Raw genomic sequence first — 25,932 nt, forward strand, 5'->3', positions numbered from 1 at the left:
ATTTGCAAAAACAAAACATGTGGTGCAAGCATGGTCCAAAATATTGAGAATATAAAGAAACAATCCATGCGTATCTTATGAGAATTTATATTGGCTCAATTCTAAGTAACCTTTGCGCTTACTTTATGTAAACTAGTTCAATTATGCAATTCCATACTTGCTTTGGTTTGTGTTGGCATCAATCACCAAAAAGGGGGAGATTGAAAGGGAATTAGGCTTACACCTATTTCCTAATTGATTTTGGTGGTTGAATTGCCCAACATAAATAATTGGACTAACTAGTTTGCTCTAGTCTATAAGTTCTTCAGGTGCCAAAGGTTCACAATAAGCCAATAAAAAGACCAAGAAAAGGGTTCCAACAAAAGAGCAAAGGATAACCCGAAAGGCACCCTGGTCTGGCGCACCGGACTGTCCGGTGCACCACCGGACAGTGTCCGGTGTGCCAGGGCACTCAACACTGAACTTGCTACTTTCGGGGATTTCCAAGTACGCTCCGCTATAATTCACCGGACTGTCCGGTGAGTCACCGGACAGTGTCTAGTGCACACCGGACTGTCCGGTGTGCCAACGGAGCAACGACTACTTCGCGCGTAACGGTCGACTGCAACGCATTAAATGCGCGCCTGCGCGCGCAGAGGTTAGAGGACGCGCAGTTGGCGCACCGGACAGTCTACAGGACCTGTCCGGTGCACCACCGGACAGCCCAGAGGCCCCACAAGTCAGAACTCCAACGGTCAAACCCCAACGGTCTGCTGACGTGGCTGGCGCACCGGACCGGTGCGCCATGCGACAGCACACTTCCAACGACCATTTTTGGTGGTTGAGGCTATAAATACCCCAACCACCCCACATTCAATGGCATCCAAGTTTCCACACTTCTACACCTTACAAGAGCTAGCATTCAATACAAGACACACCAAAGAGATCAAATCCTCTCCCAACTCCACACAAAGCTTTAGTGATTAGAGAGAGATTTGTTGTGTTCATTTGAGCTCTTGCGCTTGGATCGCTTCTTTTCTTTCTCATTCTTCTTGCGATCAACTCAATTGTAACCAAGGCAAGAGACACCAAGTGTGTGGTGGTCCTTGCGGGAACTTAGTGTTCCGTTTGATTGAGAAGAGAAGCTCACTCGGTCCGAGGGACCGTTTGAGAGAGGGAAAGGGTTGAAAGAGACCTGGTCTTTGTGACCACCTCAACGGGGAGTAGGTTTGCAAGAACCGAACCTCGGTAAAACAAATCATCGTGTCTCGATCTTTATTTGCTCACGATTTGTTTTGCGCCCTCTCTCTCGGACTCGTTTATATTTCTAACGCTAACCCAGCTTGTAGTTGTGCTTAAGTTTATAAATTTCAGATTTGCCCTATTCACCCCCCTCTAGGCGACTTTCAACTTGGTCTGTGGTGCACCGAACCTGCTATAGGACTTAGTCCGTGGCGCATAGAGCCTGCTACAGGACTGGTCCTGTGCACCAACGACTAACAATTTCAGAGAAGGAAAGCAATTCCCGGACTGTCGCACACGGACCTGATCCGATGCGCCCATAGTCAACCCAATTTTGGCATCTTTTTGCAAGAAAATGACAACGACTAGGGGCTCTTTTGGAGCTATAAAAGAACCCCTATGCGTCCATAATCAAGTGTCCAAGGCTCCCAAGTGGAGCAAAAATTTGCAGACACATTGCAAATCAATTATGTCTCCCTCTCTTGTGCATTTCACTCTAGTTTGTGGATTGGTGTAACAAGTTAAAGTGAGCAAGATCTTGAGAAGGGTGTATTGTTACTCTACCGGAGTGCTATGGAGACTTGTAAATAGTCGCGAGTCTGCTGTAACCAACTACCAACCTCGACATCGTGGGAGCCTCGATCTACCACCTGGTGACCGATCTGAGCAAACAGAGGAAGGAGTTGAAATAGACTCCAACTCAATATTTGGCTAACTCCAACGTAGACTAGGCAAGCATTTCAGGCTTGATCGAACCACAAGATAAATCTATGTGTCCTGAGTGCTCTATGATGTGATGTTCTTTGTCTCTTCTTTGATTGCTTTACTCTTTACACTTCTATACTTATCTATAGTATAAGTTATTTTTGAAGTGCAGGCCATCTTAAGACAGGGACTCTGATTCCTCTACGACCTACTCGAAGTGATATTCATTCCGCTGTGATCCAGTCTTCGAGTAGAGTAAGATTTCTTAATTTTCAGGGTTAATTTTTATTTGCCTATTCACTCTCATCTAGGCGTCATCTAGATCCCGTTCTCGGACAAAGGTAACTTTCAACTTTTATAAATATGTAAATATAATATGTATATATGTAGTGGCGGATCTAGGAATTAAATACAGCCTAGACGAGATTATCATGTGCTAATAGCTACAACTAATTTCATATAAAATGACATGTATATATATTTAGACATGAGGTGCACTTTCAGCCGACAAGGCAGCCTGGGTCATGCCCTGTGGTGCTTGAGTGGTAGGCCCACCTCTGGATTGATGGGGCCTCTATATCGGATTTCGCCCCAGGCCCTCAAAAAGTGAGGAACAACCCTGCTTTTTGTGAGAGCGTGAGTTTAAAAGTTAGTGTTGCACGTTCATTGCACTAGGCTGTATTCAACCTCTGATATTTCTTTGGTTGCGGCGAAAAAGTAATGCCTCTTTCTAAAAATAAAAATGTGTCTCACTTTTTTACGAGAAATATAGAAAATAATATTATTGAAGAGGGAAGGTTTGAACCCAATGGCTGCTAACCATTTAAAAGTAGAATCCTAGAAACGATGGTTTTGTGGCTAACTTTAATGTTATGGATTTTTTAGTTTCCATAAATACAAAGTCGATAGCACACACGTCGTTAAAGCACGAATGTGCTTCAGATGAGTCTCGACTTACGAAAGGTGATATTGAAGGAGTGCCTCTGTTAGGTCAAATCTTTGGCGAAGTCCTGAAGCAATATGCCTCCCAAGCATCTGAAGGTTCACTCGAGGCAACGAAGACCAATGCCAAGAAGAATCTTCACTATTGTCGACGAAAGCTGCCAAGTCGATACCTTTGATTGATGTGGGCGAAGATCTTCGGAAAATTGCTTGGTTGCAAACTCTCTTAGATGTCTATCTATCAAAATACTTTTTTGGTCAAGGCTCGATGTTGCGGCATCACACACCCATGATCCGACTAGTTGTCCAGGGAGATGGCTAGCCTTTATCTCACCCACAAACTCGGTCTTCCATAAGCTGCATACGACGACGACGTATCTAGACACAGTCTAAAGTGTATTTAAGGTCCCTCTAGGGAGAGCAGTTGTAATCCTATTAGCTCTTACAATTTTCTACGCATTGAAAGTCTCTATATGGGCACTGGAGTACCAAACCCATAAGGCTCTAGATATCAACGTCGAAAGTCCCTATACGAGCGCATAGAGACCGAGTCCCTTGGGCTCTGTCTTCTACCAAAAGACCTCCTATATATGGGCATAAAAAACTGGCCTCTGAGGCTTGGTCATCTACCATAAAAGTCCCTTTGAGGGCAGCGGAAGGCTAAGCCCCTAAGGCTCAGTCACCTGTCTTAAAAGCCCTTTTGTGGGCACTAGAAGGAGAGTTTCTAGGGCCCAGTCATCTATCATAAAATTTCCCTTGAGGACCTTGAAGTGCCATGTCCCTAATACTTGGACATCTATGAGAATTGTCCCCTATGAGTTTTTTGAATATCAAGATCATAAAAACCAGCTATTGACATATCTCTATAGAAGTTCTAGAATTCAGAGTTCATGAAGATCGTTTATTGCGACTGTTGTTTTGCATATGTGCCCCCAACAACTATAAAACGTAGTTTCTCTCTCTATATATAATATCCTTATTGACCATTTTTACTATAGCCGCTACATTCATGCCATAAAATGGAGCAAAATGAGGGGTAACTTATGTCTTGGTTTAGACTTGGTTGGTTCTTAAGAACTGGTATCGATTCAACAATTCATCACAAAACTGATCGATTCACATCTGTTCAATTGCTTGTATGGTATTTTGGGTGAACCGAACCACCAAATCCACTGTTTCCAGTTTTTCCTGGTCTAAACCGTGACTCGATCTAGTTTTTTGTAGTATGCCCACAAGGAAGGCCACAATTCCTTCTAGTGCAAGGTAAAGAATGGGGAGGAAAAAAAATCAAAGAAGCAAGCTCTTCGCACCTACACCAACAAGGTTAATGAGAAAGACATTGCACCATACTTATTAAAAAGAAGAAAATGATAAGGTGGTGCCCATCAAGGTGGACAAGTAAGCCGACACAAGAGGGCAAACAAATTTGGGTGCTAAAGGAGATTAGTTCAGATATAAAGAGCACAAAGAGAGGCTAAATGAATTTGGCCAAAAGCTCAATAATAAAGATGGTGGGAAGTAGTCCACTAAAGGCTAACTCGGAGATCCATTTGCACGTGGGGAAGGCACACGAGCTATCCATTGATTTATCCAATTGAGAGTTTGTCCCTTGTGTGGCTACAACGAGGTGTAGGCGAAAACATGAGTCCCATTGACAACAGTTTACATCTTTATCTTAACTAAGTTTCCACATTTTTATTTATTGCTTACCTAGGCTATGTGCTTACTTCCATAGTTTAGCTTGCTAGTTTAGTTATAGGATTGAAACTTAGGTTGTATAACTCTTTTGCTGTAGAGATAACAACACACTATTAGAACCGTAGTTACACATCGAGATAGATTACTTTTTTTCATATGTTGTAACTAGATAGAAGTTTGGGGTGTTGATTTAATGGAACACATGATGTCTTCTTAAGAGTGTGTCCCCTAGTTTATCCATGTGGTCACATAAAACACTATTTTGCACATGTTTACAGAGTGAAGTTTGAATATAGATATAAAGATGAGTAAACTGCTAGAGATAGCTTAACATGAGTAAAATTTATTTTTTTTGACTTTAGAATCACGAAAACAGTGCTTGTACAAAACAAACATTTGGCCTATTTATATGGGTACAACAAACAAGCAATAGTTGGATAACAAGCGGTGCTAGCAAGTTAGCAACTAAACGCATCCTGTACTCCTCTTTCTCCCAAATCGGAGAACCTGGGGGACCAAAATGCAAGATACGGGTCCTCGGGAAACATTTTTCTTTTTGGGCGTGTTCGGCTGGCTACAAGCCGACACTGTTGCAGCTGTTTGGACTGCTGCAGCTGCAATCCATAGAGAGAAAAATACTGTAGAAGCCGCAGCCGCAGCCGGATTGCAGCCGCAGCAAGCCGCAGCGAACAAGCTGTTTATCCATGGGCGTCGAACAACAGAGACACAAGCCTGCCAAACCAAACCAGCCTTCCGCCGGATTGGAAACTACCAGATGCTACCAGCGCTACTAATCCAGCGTCTCCCACCGTAGGAATCTCTCAATTAGCGACCCGTGTCCTGTTGCACAATTATATAGCCACCATTTGAGAAGATAGGGGGGAGGTGGAGCAGAGCGCAAGGAGAGGGGACAAGGAGGGACGGGAAGGGGAATAAGCTGAGGGGAAGGCAAGGCAAGCAGGAATCGGCTGGGTTGCGCGCCGACTTCCTGGCCGAGTTTTTCTAGCCATCGGATCGAGGCAGTCCCATCGGCGAAGACCCGGTTCCGTTCGGCGGCCATGCGGTTGGTTTCTCTGCTTGGTCTGTCAGGTAGGCTGGCGTGTGGCGTCCCCCTGATTGATGTCCAAGTGAAGTGATCTTGGTTTGGAGTTCTGCAATTGCTCTTGTCGTGCTGGGCTCTGCTCAGTTACTTGTTGTTCTGCGGTAGCTTGGTCTTGCTTATTCCGATCGACAATAAAGATAGCAAAGCTGTTCTTCGTGTTCGTCCAAAATCTGTGCTTTTCCCTTTCTTGCGCTTATAGCAGCCTGCCTGTGAAGAAGTCCCTCCTTCAATCCGAGCTGGGGTTCGCCAGTCCGAATGCGATTTTGATTTTTTGGGGTTCATCTTCAATTTTGTTTGTTTTTAGTTACCTTGATTTATGTGTAGCAGCAGTAGTCTCTGTATTTCATGATCTATTTGTTTGGTGGTGATTATTGATGCAACGATAGTTGGCTTGGCTGCTCACTTCACTTACTATTTCTGAGGTACCCGGTACAAGTTCAACAAGCTGACATATTCCTTTTATGAACTGAATGAAGTGATGCTAGCTCATGGCAAGCAATAGCATTAACTGAGCCCAGCTGAGTGGTGAAGTATGTAATGCCCGTCGATTTGCTTCTGCAGGACTCTGATGGGCATGGTTCATCCTAGGTTTCTGGTTGCTTGCTCGGGGTCCAAGCTGTGCTTCATCTCCAGTTGCCGCGGTAGCAGCGCAAAGATGATGATGTCCTTTCTCCGGAGGCGTCCGGAGCGTCGTTCCACGCTTCCTATATTGATTGAGTTCGGTAGATGATTCTTGGACATCGGTTTGGTGTTCGGTGGGGCTCAAATACGGATTCTGAAGGACTTCAAAGGTGCTTGAATCAGTACATCTTAGGTGCTATCCCAGACTAGGCTGCGATGGGTTTACCCCAACCTTCAACAGTCGAGGATGATGCGCCAACAGCACTGCGCACCTCTATTTCTTGCCCTCCACATTCTGGAGGAGTTAGTGCCTGTGATTTGGATGGGCTTCCTGCGGGAAGCTCTAGCAGAAGGGTGCTTTCGTACCCATTGATATGTGATTTTGATAGAAAGGCCACATTAGATGCTCCTAATGAATCAAATGGGTATTCTAAAGACGGATGTGAATTTGGCGAACCCGCAGACCTCCATGGACTAAACATTGATTCAAGAAATACAAATTCTTGGTCTTCTCCTAAATTAGTGCCTTCTGTCCATATGCCGGCAAGGAGGGTTGTGGGCTTTGATTCTGGTTGTATTGGAGGTTCTGATGGGGCAGAAACGGATATGGTCGATTCATCTTTGGTCGACAGAAATTCTCATTTGCCATTTGATCAGCATGAACTTCAAGCAAGGAAAAGACTGTTCTCTCCATTGAAAAATGTGCTCGTTAAACAGTTCAATGGTGATATGCTCAACCTTCCTTCTGGTGATTCTAGATTTAGGCATTCTGATTCAGCCGATAAACTATACAGTACTGGTTTCCAAGATAATAAAAAAGCCAACACGGGATGCATCAATTTTTTTGAAACGCGGGATACTCCAGCCTCTAGGTGCTCCAGCCGGAGCCCAGAATGGGATGTTACTAGGAGCAATTCTAATTCATTCACTGATGGTCCTTTACTTGGGAGCAAGGATTATATATCCTATTATGATCATCTAGCAGCTAGTGCAAAATTAGCGCACTCTCCGCTTTCTCTGTCTCCTCTCAGCCCTAAATATATGAACAAAATTAAAGTGACAGGATCTCAAAGATATATAATGAAAGATCTTGAGGATGACTTCCTAGATTTAAAGGAAACTGGAGGTTCTGGCGGAGCTAGGATGCCGGAGGTATCAAAAGGATCTAACTTGTTACATGATGAACTTGATGTTATGACACCTAAATGGGGTTCATTGAGAAGATATCAAAATTGGGGCCCTGAATCTTCCCCTACATCTCCCAGAATTGGTTATGGTCGGAGTTTGTCTTTGCATGTAAGGAGGTCACTTGTTGGCTCCTTTGAGGAGTCTCTTTTATCTGGTCGATACTCGTATGGAAAAGACAGTCAGGTTGTCTCTAATTTCCTGGCTACTTACTAAAATGTACAGGGTCCCTGATTGTTGAATTTGATTCTATTTTCCTCTCTGAATGCAGACAATTGATGGTTTCTTAGCTGTTCTAAATGTCACTGGTGGTAGTTTCTTCCCCACAACTCAGAAACTTCCATTCTCAGTAACAAGCATCGATGAGGATAGCTCCTTACTATACTATTCTTCTATTGATCTTGCTGGGAGGTTGCCTTCGAATAACACCAAAAGCCCAAAGCTCCAAAGAAGCTACAGTAATAATGATTCGCGGTCAGCAAAGAGTCGTTTACGCATCCCTGTTAAGGGTCGCATACAGCTGGTACTAAACTGTTTTGGATCCCTAACATTAATATTGTTATGACCATTGACCAGTTCAATTTTGATTAAATCGTAGTCCTTCATCGTCTTTCTGCATGGTGCACTGGTTTATGCTTTTTTCTCTATTTGAAGTCTTTCATAATCAGATATCTATACGAGTTACCTGGATTAACAAGGTTTGTTGACATCAGAAATTCCTTGACGATGGAGTTCTCTGCATCTGCTTTGATAGAATTGTTTACAGCTGAGAATGTCCCTTGATGCATGAAATTTATGAAGACAAGACTGCTTGTTGTCAAAAAAGGCAACACTGCTGAGTTCTTGGATAACACTGAACTTTTTTTTTTGGATAAATATCCTTCCCTCAGTGTTGCTATAGGCAGTTTCTCAAAAGCATCGCTTAGTTTTGCTTGTACCTTACGATAGACAACGACTATTGTGCAATCAGGTCTAAGGTTCAAACGAGTCTCCTGGTCTGTTAGATCATGATCCAACCGTATATCATATTTAACACTTAGACCCTTACATCACCAACTCATGAAGCTTTATAAAAAACCTAACAAACCACAGTCATATCTACCCCTAAGGTCTAATTGCACCTAAGGATCAAGAGACTCGCTTGCACACTTGCACCTAAGGTCTAATTGCACAACAATCGTTGCCCCTTACTGCATTACACAAATGACATTTTATTTTTACCCCTTCCATTGTTTGCACCTTTACTTCGAATAATTGGTTCATGTTTGAACATATGTTCTTTCACATATGTCTGTCTGCTGCCTGGATTTCTAGGCAACATGGACAAAAGATTCTTTGTTGTTGTGTGTTGTGGGGGAGTTCCTCACAGCAGTCAATAAAGGCAAAGATTTACAGGATCTGATTTACACATCTGCGCCTGCCCACTTTTGGGAGTTGTATTCCGAGTCTCTGTACAATTGAAATAAAAAAATGACTTTGACAGGTGGTAAGCAACCCAGAGAAGACTCCACTTCATACTTTCTTCTGCAACTATGACTTGAGTGACATGCCTCCTGGAACCAAGGTACACGAATGACTAATATTTTTCATTACGCTCTTATGACCTTGGATTAATATTTGTCATTGCGACTGAAAATGTTGGGATTAGGGTTACGGAGGTAGCACGAGTGGTAGGTTTGAGGTCTAGGATTAGGACCCCAACGCTTGGGCGCCGTCGTCCTAGGGTTAGGGCTTCTGGTTGGAAGAGACGCGGTACTATTCATGTGATGAACAGTACCACGGTGAACAGTATGCGCGGATGAACAGTGGATGGGTTGGGGGAAGCACGGGCAAGATACTGCTTAATCTTTCATTGATTGAAGGGGTATATTTACAGGGCTGAGATAGTAGCCAACCTTATCTAATATCTTAACAAACCAAATCCTTATCTATCTAAACAAACTAACTGATTTTATTAGGCGCGGATGAACAATAGATGGGTTGGGGGAAGCACAGGCAAGATACTTGCCTGCTTAATATTTATAGGACTGAGATAGCAGCGGACCTTATCTAATATCTTAACAAACCAAATCTTTATCTATCTAAAAAACTTCTTATTCCTATCCATCTAAACAAACTAATTTATACTTATCCATCTAAACAAACTAACTGATTTTATTAGGGCTGCTAGGTTGCCGGTCATAACAGAAAAGAACTGAATGTTTGTTGTATGATCGCGTGTTTACCTAATTTCATGCTGACTCATATATGAAATATGTACATATATCATTTTTATTGGCTGAGCGAATTTCATTTTTTGAGGTTAGTATAACCTATATTAGATCTGCCAAGTGATTATATCTCAACTAAGGGGGCGTTTGGCAGAGCTTCCACGGCTCCGCTCCGAGCGAGAATCAATCCTGAAAGTCGCCTAGAGGGGGGGTGAATAGGGCGAAACTGAAAAATCTCAAAAATAATCACAACTACAAGGCGGGTTAGCGTTAGAAATATAATAGAGTCCGCGAGAGAGGGCGCAAAACAAATCGCAAGCGAATAATGAAGTGAGACACGCGGATTTGTTTTACCGAGGTTCGGTTCTCTCAAACCTACTCCCCGTTGAGGAGGCCACAAAGGCCGGGTCTCTTTCAACCCTTCCCTCTCTCAAACGGTCCCTCGGACCGAGTGAGCTTCTCTTTCTCAAATCACTTGGGAATCAAACTTCCCGCAAGGACCACCACACAATTGGTGTCTCTTGCCTCAATTACAAGTGAGTGTTTGATCACAAGAAAGAATGCCAAAGAAAAAGAAGCGATCCAAGCGCAAGAGCTCAAATAAACACTACAAATCACTCTCTCTAGTCACTAGGGCTTTGTGTGGAGTTGGGAGAGGATTTGATCTCTTTTGATGTGCTTTGCAATGAATGCTAGCTCTTGTATAATGGTTGGAAGCTGGAAAACTTGGATGCTATGAATGGTGGGGTGGTTGGGGTATTTATAGCCCCAACCACCAAACTTGACCGTTGGTGGAGGCTGTCTGTCGTATGGTGCACCGGACAGTCCGGTGCACACCGGACATGTCCGGTGCGACAGCCACGTCACCAAATAGCCGTTGGGTCAACCGTTGGAGCTCTGTCTCTGGGCCCGCCTTGATGTCCGGTGGCGCACCGGACATGCACTGTAGAGTGTCCGGTGCGCCTGCTCCCGCGTGCCTGACGACTGCGCGCTTCTGGCGCGCATTGAATGCGCCTGCAGGTGACCGTTGGCGCGAAGTAGCCGTTGCCCCGAGGTTGCACCGGACAGTCCGGTGTACACCGGATATGTCCGGTGAATTATAGCGGAGCAGCCTTTGCGAATTCCCGAGACTGGCGAGTTCCTGAGCCGCGTCTCAAATGAGCACCGGACACTGTCCGGTGTACACCGGACAGTCCGGTGAATTTTAGTGCGCTGGCTCTGGAAATTTCCCGAGGGCGACGAGTTTGAGCTGAAGTCCTCTGGTGCACCGGACACTGTCCGGTGGCACACCGGACAGTCCGGTGCGCCAGACCAGAGGAGCCTTTGGTTGCTCCTTTGCCCTTTTGTTGAACCCAACACATGGTCATTTTATTGGCTAAGTGTGAACCTTTTGCACCTGTATAACTTATACACTAGAGCAAACTAGTTAGTCTAATATTTGTGTTGGGCAATTCAACCACCAAAATTATTTAGGGACTAGGTGTAAGCCTAATTCCCTTTCAAATCCCACGCTGCTAAACGGCAAAAAACCGAGCTGTTCCATGGTTAGAGCAGAGTGAATCTAGTCTCCATTTTGTACTAGAGAGTGGGAGCCAAAAAAACCTGCTTCCCGCCGCTTCCACTCCAACCGGCTCTCACTCTCCAATCGGATTATTTGCCAGAGGGCTTTCCTCGGATGGATTTACTTCTGCTAGAGAATCATTCGGAATCACTCTATTAGAGTATCAGCTCTCGGAGCTAGAGAATCATGGAACGGAGCTCTGCTAAACGAGCCCTAAGTACCGTAAAAATAGGCCAATTTGGAATTTGAGCAGTGCAGGTAATCTATTGGGTATCTGAAAGCATTGAGAGTTTGAGGCATGGGATGGACATGCTTTTACCTTCTTCTAGGGATCAAATGCTAGATTTTTTTTCGAGTGCTGCTTTATAAATCTCAGCTATTTGTTTTTGTATTTTCAATCATCTGTCCTGATCTTGTTTCTCATATTGTGTAACGAGACAGACTTTCGTGCGGCAAAAGGTCACTCTCTCCCCCTCTGCCTTGCCTTCTAATCCAGTGGAAGAAGGAAGCAAGACTTGTGATGTTAATTCTGGTCACAAATCTTCTCAGTCAGTTTCATGTGGAAATGAACCTAGCGAACGGGGAGCTCGTTCTGAATGTAATCTGCTGATGGCCTGATACCGAATAATAGTTGAATTCAAACTGTCGACTTTGAGTTGGTGCTAATTTTTCAGTTTGTCTTTGTAGGCTGCAACGGTGGACAGAACTGCAACTCAAATGATGAATCAGAAAAAGGAGATCTGAAAACAAGATGTCGATCATTGGATAGTGATTCTAATGAATCAAATAAGTCTAGTTCTCCAGGAAATAAGAAAGACCAGTCTGATTCTGATGGTTGCTGCTGTCAAATGGATAAGTTTGGCATGGGAGAAAAGAAATCATGCTGCTCACCTTCTAAGATCAATGATAGTTCAGGTGGAGCTGTGCTTCGTTATGCTTTGCACCTGCGATTTCTGTGCCCCTCCAAGAAAAAATCCTCGAAATCAATGCTTCGTTGCAAATCTGATCTATCAACGGCACCATATAGCAGCAATACGCTACCTGAGGAAGAACGGAGGTTCTATCTCTACAATGATCTTAGAGTTGTATTTCCTCAAAGGCACTCAGATGCAGATGAAGGCGAGGTACACAAAATTTAATCTTGGCACTGGCAGCACTACCTTTTCATTTCTTTCTTCCATCATCAGTCAGAATTCGGGTCAGTTTACATTAGTTTTTTTGGACAAAATACACATGCTTAATACGATATTCTGTTTTTTTGGACAAAAATGCACCTGCTTAATATGATATTCTGTTATTTACTGTTGTTTACGCTAGACCATCTTTTTGATCTTCCTTATGATTTCGAAATAATTATTTAAGCTTGCTCTAATAGCCTATACGTGTCTATCAGACTGTTCCTTGACTGTTTCTTGTTCTGTTATAAATCCGTAGAATTTAATGTGATAGGTTTCATCTTTGTTGCAGCTGCGAGTGGAGCATGATTTCCCCGCCGATCCCAAGTACTTTGACATAAGCAACTGATGGTTGCGCTGCTGCACCGGACAATAATAATCTGTAAATATGTTATCATGACTAACTTGGTCACCAGCCGTTTCATCTTTTCACCAACAAATGTACAGGTCAATGTTCCAAATAAAATGCACCATTTAGTTGTGCCTATATGTTCTTTCCTCCTGATTTCGAAACCGTCAGAGGGCTGTTCTGTCATGTTTCTGAACACTAGCTGTCACCTGTTAAAACTGATGCTGATATGTCTGTCTCTTCCTTGCCATGGGGAAGGAATTTTCCTCATACACAGCTCCAACTAGGACTCCATACTTGACTCATCTAATATTATAATAGATCAACTTAAATTTATATGATCACTGCACACGAGTCTAAGAATACAGTGATATAGACATTCATAACATCAAATAAAATAACAAGAATAGAAAATGAATATAAGTTTTTGATGTAGCCCTTCTCATTGCAGGAGTGTAGCCCTTCTCGTTGCAGGAGAATGAAGGGGATGACTCAAGATGCCACCGAACAAAAGGTGTTAGAGCAGCAGATGGTGGCCGATCCTTACCAGCGTCTCATTGCTCTAGCACCTTCGTTCAGTGGCACTGAGTCACCCCTCATCCTCTTGCAAAGAGAAGCTACCTCGTTCGGCGTTGACTTGATTAAATCTTTAGGGTTTGATGCTTGTTAATCTCTATTATGCATTGTACCATTTATTTAGTTTTATTTGTACTATTTACTTTCATTTTGTAGGACACTGGTGTGCTACAAGTTTGCTAAAAATGGAATTTGGTTGTTATATATATTCTGTTTGTTTAGGTTGAGTCATATTCTTTCTTTGTTCTTGTTTCTGTTTGTTCAAATTTTAGACATATATTCAAGATTAGTTTTGTTTGATGTTATGAATGCATATATCATTGCTTTCTTATATTCATATGCAGTGATTAGGTAAATTTGACTTGGTCTATTATTGTGTCGGAGGGGACAGGTACTGGGATCGCCATTGGGTCCTCGATCCTCGTTGGGGTTAGGCACGGAGAAAATTCCTTCTCTGTGGTAGGGAACAAGGACAAGGGTGCATGGATTTTCTTCAAAGGTCTTGTTTAGATACTCTAGTATGCATCACAATCCACAGGTCTTGTTTAGATACTCTAGTATGCATCACAATCCACATATGTTGAGGTGCATTGGAATGTAAAATTAAATTAATTTATACTCCAATCCATATCAATACATATGGATTTGGGTGGATACTAGAGTACCCAAACAAAGCATAAATGGGGCGGTTACGAGGAGACATTCCTAGCAGGAATTTCCCTTTTTCATCTCGAATTACCCTAAGATGGGTAAGAGTTTGAATATGGATTATGTTGGTGCCTCTGGTACTGGTATCTCATGCGCTACAATCAAACTAGGCCTGCGTGGTGCGTGGTGCGTGGAGCGTGGAGAGGACGGGCTACAAGCCCCCACAATCTTATCTTTAAGGTGGGCTAGGTTATATCTGTACATGTGGGTTGGTCTGGCACAAAGGCATGACCCGTAAAAGTATATCTCCAATTATGGATCGTGTCGTGCTAGACTTGACCATCAGCTTACGACACGGTCTAAAATTAGTTGTGTGTAAGGACGGTCTAAATAACCTAGAATGCCTTAACGTGTCGGATCGACTTATATACATACAATATTAATACATAAACAGAAAGTACTATATATATATATATATTGTGGCTATCACATTAAAAACCTTTGGTCAGAAAGAAAAAAAGAGTACAACTAGCTCAGAAATAATATTCAATTCTCTGTTCAGTGTTTAGTTGAGTACTACACAGCCACACAGAATACATACAGAATACATGTACAATGATCACTATTCCTATCTAGGTACTGGTTCTCGAAGGCCTGTTGAAACTTTAGATTCTCCAAGTTGTGCTAGTTCTGTGGGCTTTGATGAGCCTTAGTTAAATACTAAGTCTATGTTTAGTGGGTTTTGATGGGTCTTAGTTAAATGTGTCGTGCCAAGCCGACCCGTGGGGTTGACTTGAGGCCAAGCATGACCCACATATTGGACCGTGTCGGTCTAGACCACAATTAGGTTAGGTTATGCCAGGCTTCCACCGTGCCTAGAATTTTGTGCTTTGGGCCGGCCTATTAGGCACAACACAAATGTACCCCTATAGACGATCTCTCTAAAGAGACAAGAGAATGCGTGGCCACACGACTGCGTATGGGGTTCCCTTGCCGCTTAAGTCTTCATTAGGCTCCCTTCCTACAATCGTCCTCGCCAAATCTGTTGGGGTTGTGGTTGGGCCACGTGTTCCTGGTGGCCCCTGCCCCTGGCGGGGTCTGGCAGCGTCACGAGTCCTTGGGCTCCTAGGGCTTTAGACTCTTGGGACGCTTGGCGGGATATAGTTGTGCAGTATCTCTGGTGGCTTTCGCCCCTAGCCGGGTCTAGCAGCGCCACATGGCCTTTGGGTCTGTTTGATTGGACTATCGCTATGAAAAAAAGTTGTTGTGGACTGTGAGTTGTTAAAAGCTAAAAACTGTTTGGTGAAAACCACTAAGAGCCGTAAAAAGTTCTTCGATATATGTTTTCACAGTTTCATCCGAAAGCCACTAAAAGTAGGTCCAGGGGTTCTTTCAGTTTTACACTACGAGAAAGTCAGCTTTTAGAAAAAGCTGCTTCCTGGATCCAACCATTTGGTTTGGCTTTTGGCTTTTAGGGGGCAAAAGCCAAAGCCAAACCAAATACAGTCTTAGGCTCCTAGGGAGGACTTCAGACGTCTCTGGGGAGCCCTTTGTTTGGCTGCTCCGTCAGCATGTGGGGCCTAGGAGCGCCTGCTCCGGGAGGCCTAAGCCTGTTTTGGGGTCCGGGCACGCTACATGTCCTCTAGATCCTGCATCGACCCTAGTCAAAGGGGCTCCAGACGTGCCATGTGTCTTGGTTGCTCATGCCACGATTGGTAAGTAGTTAGAAGACATGTCACACTTATCCAACCGAATAAGTGCGGCTGAAGCTGCACTGTGCCCACTTCCTAGCTGTAAGGCCCGAACATTCTGGGGGTGTGGCACCCATATGACATTGTGGTATCATGGATGACTTGTGCCACAACCTGTCATGTCCCCTGAACTTTCATGACGTGTGCACGCCTAGCACGTGCCTCAGGCATCTAGGACGTGCAGGGCATGCATCTATAGAATTTTGGATTGACACCTACAACTTCTCCATTAAAATATGACGGGTCAAGCTACCACCCTGGTCATACTTGTCTATTGTAACCCTCTCTCCCCTTAGACTATAAAAGGGATAGGGTGGCCCCCTGGCAGGACTCTTCTCACACATGAAAACCTTCTCACTCACATAACTCTCATAGTCACCTTTGTGCTCGACACTTAGTTGTTTCCAGACAATACAATCCACTCTAAAGAGGACGTAGGGTATTGTGCTGCGACGACCCGAATCTCTGTAAGTATTTTGTCTCCCTCACGGTGCTCTTGCGTTTGTTGCGATCTCTCCTGAGTTACCTAGGTTAGATTCAACATGTCGTGGTAGTCGATAGGTGATTTCGTGGTGCGTCTAGACCCGTGCCGAACCTAAACGGGGGGGTACACTTACCGTGTTCTTGACTATCACACGACGTAGATTGGATTATATGTACCCACCAGCATATAAATATAATTAGAACTTCAAAAGCTGTGTTATCCAGCTGAGGTTTCGGTCTTGTGACTACAGAGTTCCATTTTGGCAACAACCAAGATGCTTAGGTGATCCAGCTTGGTTGTCACATCCGGTTTTAGAAGGCAAACCGAATGCGAACCATGTACATGCCAGGATCAGCAATTCACGTACACAACAGTTACGTAACATGGACATCATCACACAGTGCTCAAATAGTATTAAAAAGGGAAATAATAGTCGATTACATCATATGTCTGAGACATCCACATAGTCTTTACAATAAATCAAAGTGCGGAAAAGAAACGTAGATAAACGCGGCCTTCACAGGCAGCCGACTGGGGGTTGCCGCTAACCCACGCCTAGAACTCGTCGTAGTCTTGGAACTCCTGGAAGTCTCCTTCCATAGCTTCATCTTCTCCTGAGCAGTGGTTGCAATGCTGACAACCTGGGGATGGGGGGGTTTGGTGTGTAGAGCAAGGGTGAGTACACATCAACATACTCAGCAAGTATCCTGTTTGGCTGTAGTGGACTAGCTTTATGTGGGGATAAGTCAAGCAGTTGCTTTTAGTTGGTCAGATTATTATTTACTAGTAGAAAGCCAGGTTTTAGCATTAACCCAAGTTATTAGCCCGATGTACCCTTTCCAAACGAAAAGAATACCACTTACCAGCACCATAGACATAACCAAAACCATCAGTCTCATTGCCACCTGTAAACCAAAGTGTCGCTGATCAAGTACCACTAATCACTGGAGCTCCCTTGGCCGCTCATAACCGCGAGCACGGCTGATATATCAGTTTTCAAACACTCTGCAGAGGTTGTGCACTTTACCCACAAGCCGTGATTCCCTTTCTGCCCGGAGATCATGACTCTCCATTGATCACTACCAAGGTGACCCAGCAGGGCATCACTACGTAGCCTTTACAAAGATTCCCCGGGGCTGTAGCCACCCGTTAGGTTTCCTAAATGCACCGCACTCCTCCCCAAGGGGCGAACCCAAACTTGGCAGAGCGAGCCGCATACACCGAGCCCCATTGACGGCACGACGGCTAAGTGATCTACACCTCGGATCCTCTAATTATTCAGCTAAGGGCACCCCATTCCACCCTCATGGTTGCACTGTTTTCCCGGGCGGTCATCCATAGAACAGGTCCTTACGGAGAGGCACTCGAGAAACCGCTCGAGCCCCCTTAAAGGCCACAAGTACAACATCACGATAAGAGAAGGGAAAACAGCGTATCATAGATAATCTCATCATGTTCATTGATTAGAGTTTGAGCAATAGCATAAAGCTAAACAATAATAATCCAACCCAAATAGGTAAACAAGGACATGGATAACAAAGCTAGTCAATCCTTAGGCATAAATGTGTAATGCGGGAGGTGAATTAAAGAATGAATAGGACAGAGATAGGTCAAGGGACACTTGCCTCCACCAACCGACTGCTGCTCAGGGGCTTCTCCTGCGAGTTCTTTGGGCTCCTCGACCGAATCGTTCTCTATGCGATTGCAAGCATACATACATCCATCCATTCAAATTAGGAAACAAACAGTACACCATATAAGAGAACAAATAAAGTAAATATGCATAGAATATCACATAAGATAATGAATTTACCATGGTTAGAAAGAGGCGGGGAAAGGTCTCGCGAGGGTTGAAGCTTATGCTCGAGGCGCGTTACGGGTAGGCGAATAACTAGACGTTACGTGCTCTAGTTCCAATTGGTTCTAACAAAAGGATTAGCTACATGCACTAATGTAAACGTGACCACTTTTAGTAAATTAACATTGAATGAGATAGACGATTAGCTATACAAATTAACTAACGTAACCAATTTCCAAATTGAGACTCCTATCTTATTAATATAAACAACGTGATTAGCGAGCATAGGATACGCGGGGGGGGGGGGGGGTAGACGGGGCGTCTGGGGGGTAGACGATCGTGTCGCGGACGCGACAGGGCGCTCTGCATCGCGTCGCGGACACGATGAGCTACGCCAAGGCGCTGCGTGGGCATTCGCAAAGCCACACTTAACGTGTCGCGAACGAGTCGCGCACGCGTCGGGACTGCGCGCTGGCCGAGCTCGAGGCCGCGCGCCAAAGGCACGCTGGGCCGAGCTCAAGGCCGCGCCGGGGCCATCACGACACGAGCAAGGCACGCCGGGGCGGGCGAACACGGGCGACGGCGAGGGCGGCCGGGCCGGGCGCGGGGCTCGCTGGGGACGAGCGCGGCGTGGGCGGCCGAGCCGGGCGCGGGCGCCATGGCCGGGGACGGGCGGGGCGGCTCGCCGGAGAGGCGGGTCGCCGGGGAGCGGCCGAGGTCGGGGACGGGCTCGCCGGGGGGGGGGGGGGGGGGGGGGGGGGGGGCGAACCGAGGGCGGCGCGAGGGCGAGGACCGAGGGCGGCGCGAGGGCGAGGCGGGTTCGCCGGGGCGGCCGGGCGCGGGCGGGGCGGCTCGCCGGGGCGCCGGGCGGACGGGGCGGGGTGGGGAAGGGGCGGCGCGGGGCGGCCGAGCCGGGGCTGGGCGCGGCGAGGGTCGGCCGAGGTTGGGGCGCGGCGGGGCGGCTCGCCGGGGCGCCGAGCGGACGGGGCGGGGCGGGGAAGGGGCGGCGCGGGGCGACTCGTCGAGGCGGGGGCGGGCGCGGGCTCCCGGGACGGGGTCGGGGCGGGGGCGACTCACCGAGGCGGGGGCAGGCGCGGGCTCGCCGGGGGCCGGGGCGGCTCGCCGGAGCGGGGCCGAGCGCGGGGAGGGGCGGGGCGGCCGAGCCGGGTGGCTCGCCGAGCGGCCGGGCGGGCGAGGAAGGAGGAGGGAGAAGGGGAAAGGAGAGGGGAGGAGGGGGGGCCCTCACCGCGGCGGGGGAGGGCGGCGCGGCGGCGCGCGGGGGAGGGAGCGGCGGCGGTGGCGCTAGGGCAGGGGAGGGCGGCGGCGGCGCTAGGATAGGGGAGGGGATGACGGGCGAGGCCCGCGGGAGAGGGGAGAGAGGGAATTTGGGGGGGGGGGCTGGGCCACTTGGGCCCAAAGGGGGAGGCGGGGGGGGGGGGGGTTGGGCCGGCCGGGACGACCCACGGCGGGGGGGGGGGGGGGGGGGGGGAGGGGAGGGGGAAGGGGGCGGCTGGGCCAAAATGGGGAAGGGGGGGGAAGAAAAAGAAAATGTTTTTTTCCTTTTTTCAAAAATCTATTTGAATGATTTCACAATTTCCATCAATCAAAACAAGTGCATGGTTCGGCATGGTGCAGCAAACAAAAGAAAGTATTTCTAGGGTTTTACTTTACACGAGATTTAAAGCCAAAACCCGCTATAACTTTGGAAAAGATCAAGGTTTAGCGAGGGGAAAAGGGAAAAGGAAAGGGTAACGCCCGAATTTGGCGAGTGAAAAGAAGAAAAAAATCTACCCCCAAATTCAGGGCGTTACAAACCTATCCCCCTTAAAAGAATCTCGCCCTCGAGATTCAGGGTTGGCTAGCAAAGAGCTCAAGGTATTTAGCCATCAGATCATCTTCACGCTCCCAGGTTGCTTCTTCCTCAGAGTGGTGATTCCATCTGACTTTGCACATTCTGATGGTCTTCCTTCGAGTGACTCTATCTGCGGTTTCAAGGATCTGCGCTGGCTTCTCTGTGTAGGTCAAGTCCTCCTGGACTTCAAGACCCTCCACTAGCAACTGCTCTTCCGACACACGCAAGCACTTCTTCAATTGAGACACATGAAAGACATCATGCACGGCAGCCAAATTCTCTGGCAAACTGAGCTGATAGGCCACTTCTCCACGCCTTGAGAGAATTTGGTACGGACCAATGTAGCGGGGTGCTAGCTTGCCTTTGACTCCGAATCTTCTGACTTCTCTGATCGGTGACACTTTCAGATAGACGAAGTCTCCGACTTTGAAACTCAGCTCTCTTCTTCTTGTGTCTGCATAGCTTCGCTGCCTCGATTGCGCTATCTTCAGATTCTCTCGAACCATCCCGATGTTCTCTTCGGCTTCAAGCAGAATGTTTGGCCCGAACACTTGCTTTTCTCCAGGCTGATCCCATTGCAATGGAGTTCTACAACTCCTTCCATAGAGCGCCTGAAATGGTGACATCTTCAAGCTGGCTTGGTAACTGTTGTTATAGGAAAACTCTGCATAAGGCAATCTCTTGTCCCATCCGGACTGGTCTTGCAATGCACAGGCTCTCAACATGTCTTCAAGAATTTGGTTGGTCCTTTCAGTTTGACCATCTGTCTGCGGATGATACGCTGAACTGAAATTCAGATGTGTGCCCAAGGCTTCATGCAACTGCTGCCAGAAATGAGAGGTGAACTGCGTTCCTCTGTCTGACACTATCTTCTTTGGCACACCATGAAGGCAAACGATCCGAGACATATACAACTCTGCCAATACTGCACTGCTGTAGTTGGTCTTGACAGGTATGAAGTGGGCTGACTTGGTCAAGCGGTCCACTACTACCCAAATAGAATCGTAGCCGGCTCGAGTGCGAGGCAATCCGACTATGAAATCCATGCCGATTTCATCCCATTTCCACTGAGGGATTTGCAACGGTTGCAACAATCCAGCTGGTCTCTGGTGCTCTGCTTTGATCCGTCGACAATTATCGCACATAGCCACATGCTCTGCGATTTCCCTCTTCATTCCGTACCACCAGAATTTCTTCTTCAGATCCTGATACATCTTCTCACTACCAGGGTGAATTGAATAGGCTGTCTCATGAGCTTCCTTGAGGATCAACCCCCGAATGGATTGGACATTGGGAACACACAAGCGGTCTTTGAACCATATTACACCTTCTGCATCTTCCCGAAAATCTTTGCCTCTGCCATCTAGAATCAGTCGCCGGATCTCACTGATTTTCTCATCGTTCTTCTGCGCTTCTTTGATTTCTCGCTCCAGGGTAGGTTCCAACTCAACGGTGACTCCTCGCGAATTGTTCAGAAATCCGAGACTCAACTTGTCAAACTCCTTGGCCAACTCATAAGGCATCGGATGAGCGGCCATCAGATTGACCTGACTCTTTCTGCTCAAAGCATCTGCTACTACGTTCGCTTTACCTGGATGGTAGTGAATCTCCAACTCATAGTCTTTGATCAGCTCTAACCATCTTCGTTGCCTCATATTCAGCTCTGACTGAGTGAATATGTACTTCAGACTCTTGTGGTCTATGTAAACATCACATTTCTGTCCATACAGATAGTGCCTCCATGTCTTCAGTGCGTGAACCACTGCTGCCAACTCTAGATCATGGATTGGGTAATTCTTCTCATGAACCTTCAGCTGTCGGGACGAGTAAGACACAACTCTTCCCTCTTGCATCAACACACATCCCAAACCGGTGTAACAAGCATCACAATATACCGAGAAGGGCTTGTGCACATCAGGCAAGACTAGGACAGGCGCTGTTGTCAACTTCTCTTTCAGCGCTTCGAAGGCCTCTTGACATTTCTGGGTCCACTTGAACTCAACCTTGTTGCCTAGCAACGCTGTCATTGGTTTCGCAATCTTCGAAAACCCTTCAATGAATCGCCGATAATATCCGACCATTCCAATGAAACTCTTGATTCCTCGAGCATCTGTTGGCGCTTTCCAGTTCAGAATGTCTGCCACTTTCTTCGGATCCACAGCCAATCCTTCTTTGTTGATTATGTGACCCAAGAACAGGACTTCACTGATCCAGAATTCACATTTGCTCAACTTTGCATACAACTGGTGCTCTCGCAATCTCTGCAATACCATCCTCAAATGATCTGCATGCTCTTCTTAGCTTTGAGAATAAATCAGAATGTCATCAATGAATACCACCACAAACTTGTCGAGATAATCCATGAATACACTGTTCATCAGATTCATGAAGAAGGCTGGCGCATTGGTCAAACCAAAAGACATCACTGTGAACTCATACAACCCATACTTGGTAATGAATGCCGTCTTCGGAATGTCCGAAGGTCGGATCCTGAGCTGATGATAACCTGACCTCAGATCAATCTTGGAGAACACACTGGCTCCTCTCAACTGGTCGAACAGATCTTCTATTCTGGGCAAAGGGTACTTGTTCTTAATTGTGACTTCATTCAGAGCTCGGTAATCGATACACATCCTTTTGGTGCCATCTTTCTTTTCCACGAATAGGACAGGGGCGGCCCAAGGCGAGGTGCTTGGCCAAATGTAACCTTTCTCTGACAGCTCATCAATCTGCTTCTTAAGTTCAACCAACTCTGGTCCAGATATTCTGTAAGCTCTCTTAAAGATAGGGGAGGTTCCAGGAAGAAGCTCTATGGCAAACTCAACTTTCCGCTCTGGTGGCATACCCGGTAAGTCCTTTGGAAACACATCTGGAAATTCGGACACGACCTTGATACTCTCGATTGGGTCTGCTTCACTGCTATCAACGGCCATCTGATAACAACTTCCTTTCTTTGGCTCAGGCGGGACTAACTCAGTCACCACTTCCTCTCCTAGTGGAGACACCAACTTGATTGTCCTCTTATCACAACTGATAATTGCCTGATACTTATCTAGCCAATTCATCCCCAGGATGACATCTATTCCCTGAGTACCCATTACTATGAGGTTGGCGGGAAACGCTATCCCCCCTTATTTCCACACATACATTCAAACAAATGCTATCGGCTCGAATTCTACCACCGGCTGAGTCAATTTGAATGGGGTTGACATGGTAGTAATTGGAAGATTACGTGCTTCTACCCATGATGCAGTAATGAAAGAATGCGTTGCTCCAGTATCAAATAACACTTCTGCAATATGGGAGTCGACTGGAAACATACCTACTATCATGCCGGGGGTCTCCTGAACTGCTTCAGCCTCCAAGTGATTCAGTCTTCCATGATTATAGCGCGGCTGAGAGCGGTTGCCTGCTCCAGGCTGAGACACATTCTGCTTTGTTGGGGCATTGGGGCCTGACTGCTGCTGGGCTGCCTTCTTCGGACATTGCATCACCCAGTGGCCTTGCTCTCCACAGTGGAAACATGCCCTGTTTCCAACCTGAGCTGGTGCTGCTTGACTGTTCTGTTGGGTTGCTGGGGCAGGAAGACGAGGTGCTTGCTGATTCTGCCTCTGGAACTGACCTCCTGACTGATTGCTCTGACGATTCTGATACTGGTGCTGAGGATACTGCCTTTGGAACTGCTGATGCTGCTGAGGTGGACGCTGGTTCTGCCTGAACTGCTGAGGTTGATTGCCTGAGAAACGAGCACGATTGCTGCTTCCAGGCTAGGGTCCACTGATCTTGCGCTTACGATCCTCCATCTGCTTACGCTTCCTCTCTGTCATGATTGCTCTGTCAATCAGGTGCTGGAACGTCGGGAAGGTATGATTCATCAGTTGATACTGGATAGGGTCAACCAAGCCTCTCAGGAAACGGTACTGTCGCTTGGCGTCGGTGTTGACATCTTCAGGAGCATAGCGAGACAACTGCAGAAACCTGTCTCGGTACTCACTGACAGACGATGACCCTTGCTTAAGGGCCAGGAACTCCTCCTTCTTCACTGTCATCAGACCTGCAGGAATATGGTACTGACGAAAGCTTCCTCTGAACTCTTCCCAGGTGATGGTGTCGGGGTTGGCATGGGTGGCGAGATAAGACTCCCACCATGACTGAGCTGCTCCTCTCAACTGACGAGGACCATACAAGACTTTCTCTCTATCATCGCACTGAGCGGTATGCAACTCCCGCTCCACAGTGCGCAGCCAGTCTTCAGCATCCATGGGGTCAGAAGAGTGAGCGAACGTTGGTGGATGACTCCTCATGAATTCAGCACGCTTGTCTCTAGGCATCTGAGGCTAAGGTGGTGCCTGCTGCTGTTGTTGTTGCTGCTGCTGCTGCTGAATGGCGGCCAGAGTCTGACCGATGGCTTGAACTGCCTGAATCTGCATCAGAAACATCTGCTCGATGGACATTGGGGGCGGGGGCGGCAGGTGCTATCGGCGTTTCGAGACCGGGGGGTCTCTAAGCCGACGAGTGAGTGTGCTGCGTGCCCCAGCCCAGATGGGTCGAGCGCGTGGGCGAGCGCGAAGGGGGGAGAGGCGAGGTGGCCGGAGACGGGCGTGAGAGAGGTGGAAGTCCCGCGGCCTTCGTGTTCGTCCCGCGCCCAGGTCGGGTGCGCTTGCAGTAGGGGGGTTACAAGCGTCCACGCGGGTGAGGGAAGCGAGCGACCCCAAGAGAGCGCCTGTCCCATCCTCGGTCCCGCGCGGCCAACCTCTTCTGAGAAGGCCCTGGTCCTTCCTTTTATAGGCGTAAGGAGAGGATCCAGGTGTACAATGGGGGTGTAGCAGGGTGCTACGTGTCTAGCGGAGAGAGAGCTAGCGCCCTAAGTACATGCCAATGTGGCAGCCGGAGAGATCTTGGCACCCTGCTGGTGTGATGTCGTGGCTGTCGGAGGAGCAATGGAGCTTGGCGGAGGGACAGCTGTCGGAGCGGTCGCGTCTTTGCTGACGTCCCCCTACTTCCGTAAGGGAGCTGAGAGCCGCCGTCGTCACAGGGCACGCGGGGCGCCATCATTGCCTATCTGGCGGAGCTGGCCAGATGGGACACCGGTCTTGTTCTCCGCGGCCCGAGTCGGCTCGGGGTAGAGTGATGATGGCGCTCCCTGTTGACGTGGGCGGGCCCGCGCCCGAGGCCGGGCGACGCGGGCGTTCCTTCGAAGCTGGGGTCGAATCTGCCTTCCGTTGCCGAGGCCGAGCCCGAGCCCCTGGGTCGGGCGAGGCGGAAGTCATTCGGCAGAGGCCAGGGCGGAGTCCGAGCCCTGGGGTCGGGCGAGGCGGAGTTCGTCGTCTTCCGGGGCCGAGCCCGAGTCCGAGCCCTGGGGTCGGGCGGAGCGGTGTTCGCCGTCTTCCGGGTCTTAGCCCGAGTCCGAGCCCTGGGGTCGGGCGGAGCGGAGTTCGCCGTCTTCCGGGTCTTAGCCCGAGTCCGAGCCCTGGGGTCGGGCGGAGCGGAGTTCGCCGTCTTCCGGGTCTTAGCCCGAGTCCGAGCCCTGGGGTCGGGCGGAGCGGAGTTCGCCGTCTTCCGGGTCTTAACCCGAGTCCGAGCCCTGGGGTCGGGCGGAGCGGAGTTCGCCGTCTTCCGGGTCTTAGCTCGAGTCCGAGCCCTGGGGTCGGGCGGAGCGGAGTTCACCGTCTTCCGGGTCTTAGCCCGAGTCCGAGCCCTGGGGTCGGGCGGAGCGGAGTTCGCCGTCTTCCGGGTCTTAGCCCGAGTCCGAGCCCTGGGGTCGGGCGGAGCGGAGTTCGCCGTCTTCCGGGTCTTAACCCGAGTCCGAGCCCTGGGGTCGGGCGGAGCGGAGTTCCCTATGGTGCCCCTGGCGAGGCCCGACTGCCTATCAGACTCACTCTGTCGAGTGGCACTGCAGTCGGAGTGGCGCAGGCGGCGCTGTCCTTCTGTCAGACCGGTCAGTGGAGCAGCGGAGTGACGGCGGTCACTTCGGCTCTGCCGGGGGGCGCGCGTCAGGATAGAGGTGTCAGGCCACCTTTGCGTTAAATGCTCCTGCAACTTGGTCAGTCGGTG

At 47.9% G+C, this 25,932-nt stretch overlaps 1 protein-coding gene across 2 annotated transcripts; it reads left to right on the forward strand.

Annotated features, from left to right (window-relative positions):
• Positions 1-5,154: 5,154 nt before the first annotated feature.
• On the forward strand, positions 5,155-14,107 carry LOC100278774 (uncharacterized). Of its 2 annotated transcripts, XR_563431.3 has the most exons (8): positions 5,155-5,655; positions 6,230-7,660; positions 7,746-7,997; positions 8,958-9,038; positions 11,687-11,843; positions 11,933-12,369; positions 12,713-12,867; positions 13,737-14,107. XR_563431.3 is itself a non-coding variant. In NM_001151941.2 (7 exons), the coding sequence occupies exons 2-7, from the start codon at positions 6,506-6,508 to the stop codon at positions 12,767-12,769; spliced, it is 2,139 nt and encodes a 712-aa protein (NP_001145413.2). In that variant the 5' UTR covers positions 5,315-5,655; positions 6,230-6,505; the 3' UTR covers positions 12,770-12,906. The 2 variants fall into 2 exon arrangements, 1 of the variants encoding a protein (NP_001145413.2); NM_001151941.2 differs by lacking the exon at positions 13,737-14,107 and having other exon boundaries at positions 5,315-5,655; positions 12,713-12,906.
• The last annotated feature ends 11,825 nt before the right edge of the window (positions 14,108-25,932 follow it).

The sequence above is a fragment of the Zea mays genome, chromosome 1 (genome assembly GCF_902167145.1).
Source record: "Zea mays cultivar B73 chromosome 1, Zm-B73-REFERENCE-NAM-5.0, whole genome shotgun sequence".
Taxonomy (NCBI): domain Eukaryota; kingdom Viridiplantae; phylum Streptophyta; class Magnoliopsida; order Poales; family Poaceae; genus Zea; species Zea mays.

What these genes read in the sequence shown, in the direction of transcription:
- LOC100278774 (NM_001151941.2), top strand. Translation starts at nt 6,506, where the DNA reads ATGGGTTTACCCCAACCTTCAACAGTCGAGGATGATGCGCCAACAGCA. An exon ending in TTAAGGGTCGCATACAGCTG is followed by an intron (nt 7,998 to 8,957) that starts GTACTAAACTGT and finishes TGACTTTGACAG; the next exon opens with GTGGTAAGCAACCCAGAGAA. An exon ending in ACGGGGAGCTCGTTCTGAAT is followed by an intron (nt 11,844 to 11,932) that starts GTAATCTGCTGA and finishes TTGTCTTTGTAG; the next exon opens with GCTGCAACGGTGGACAGAAC.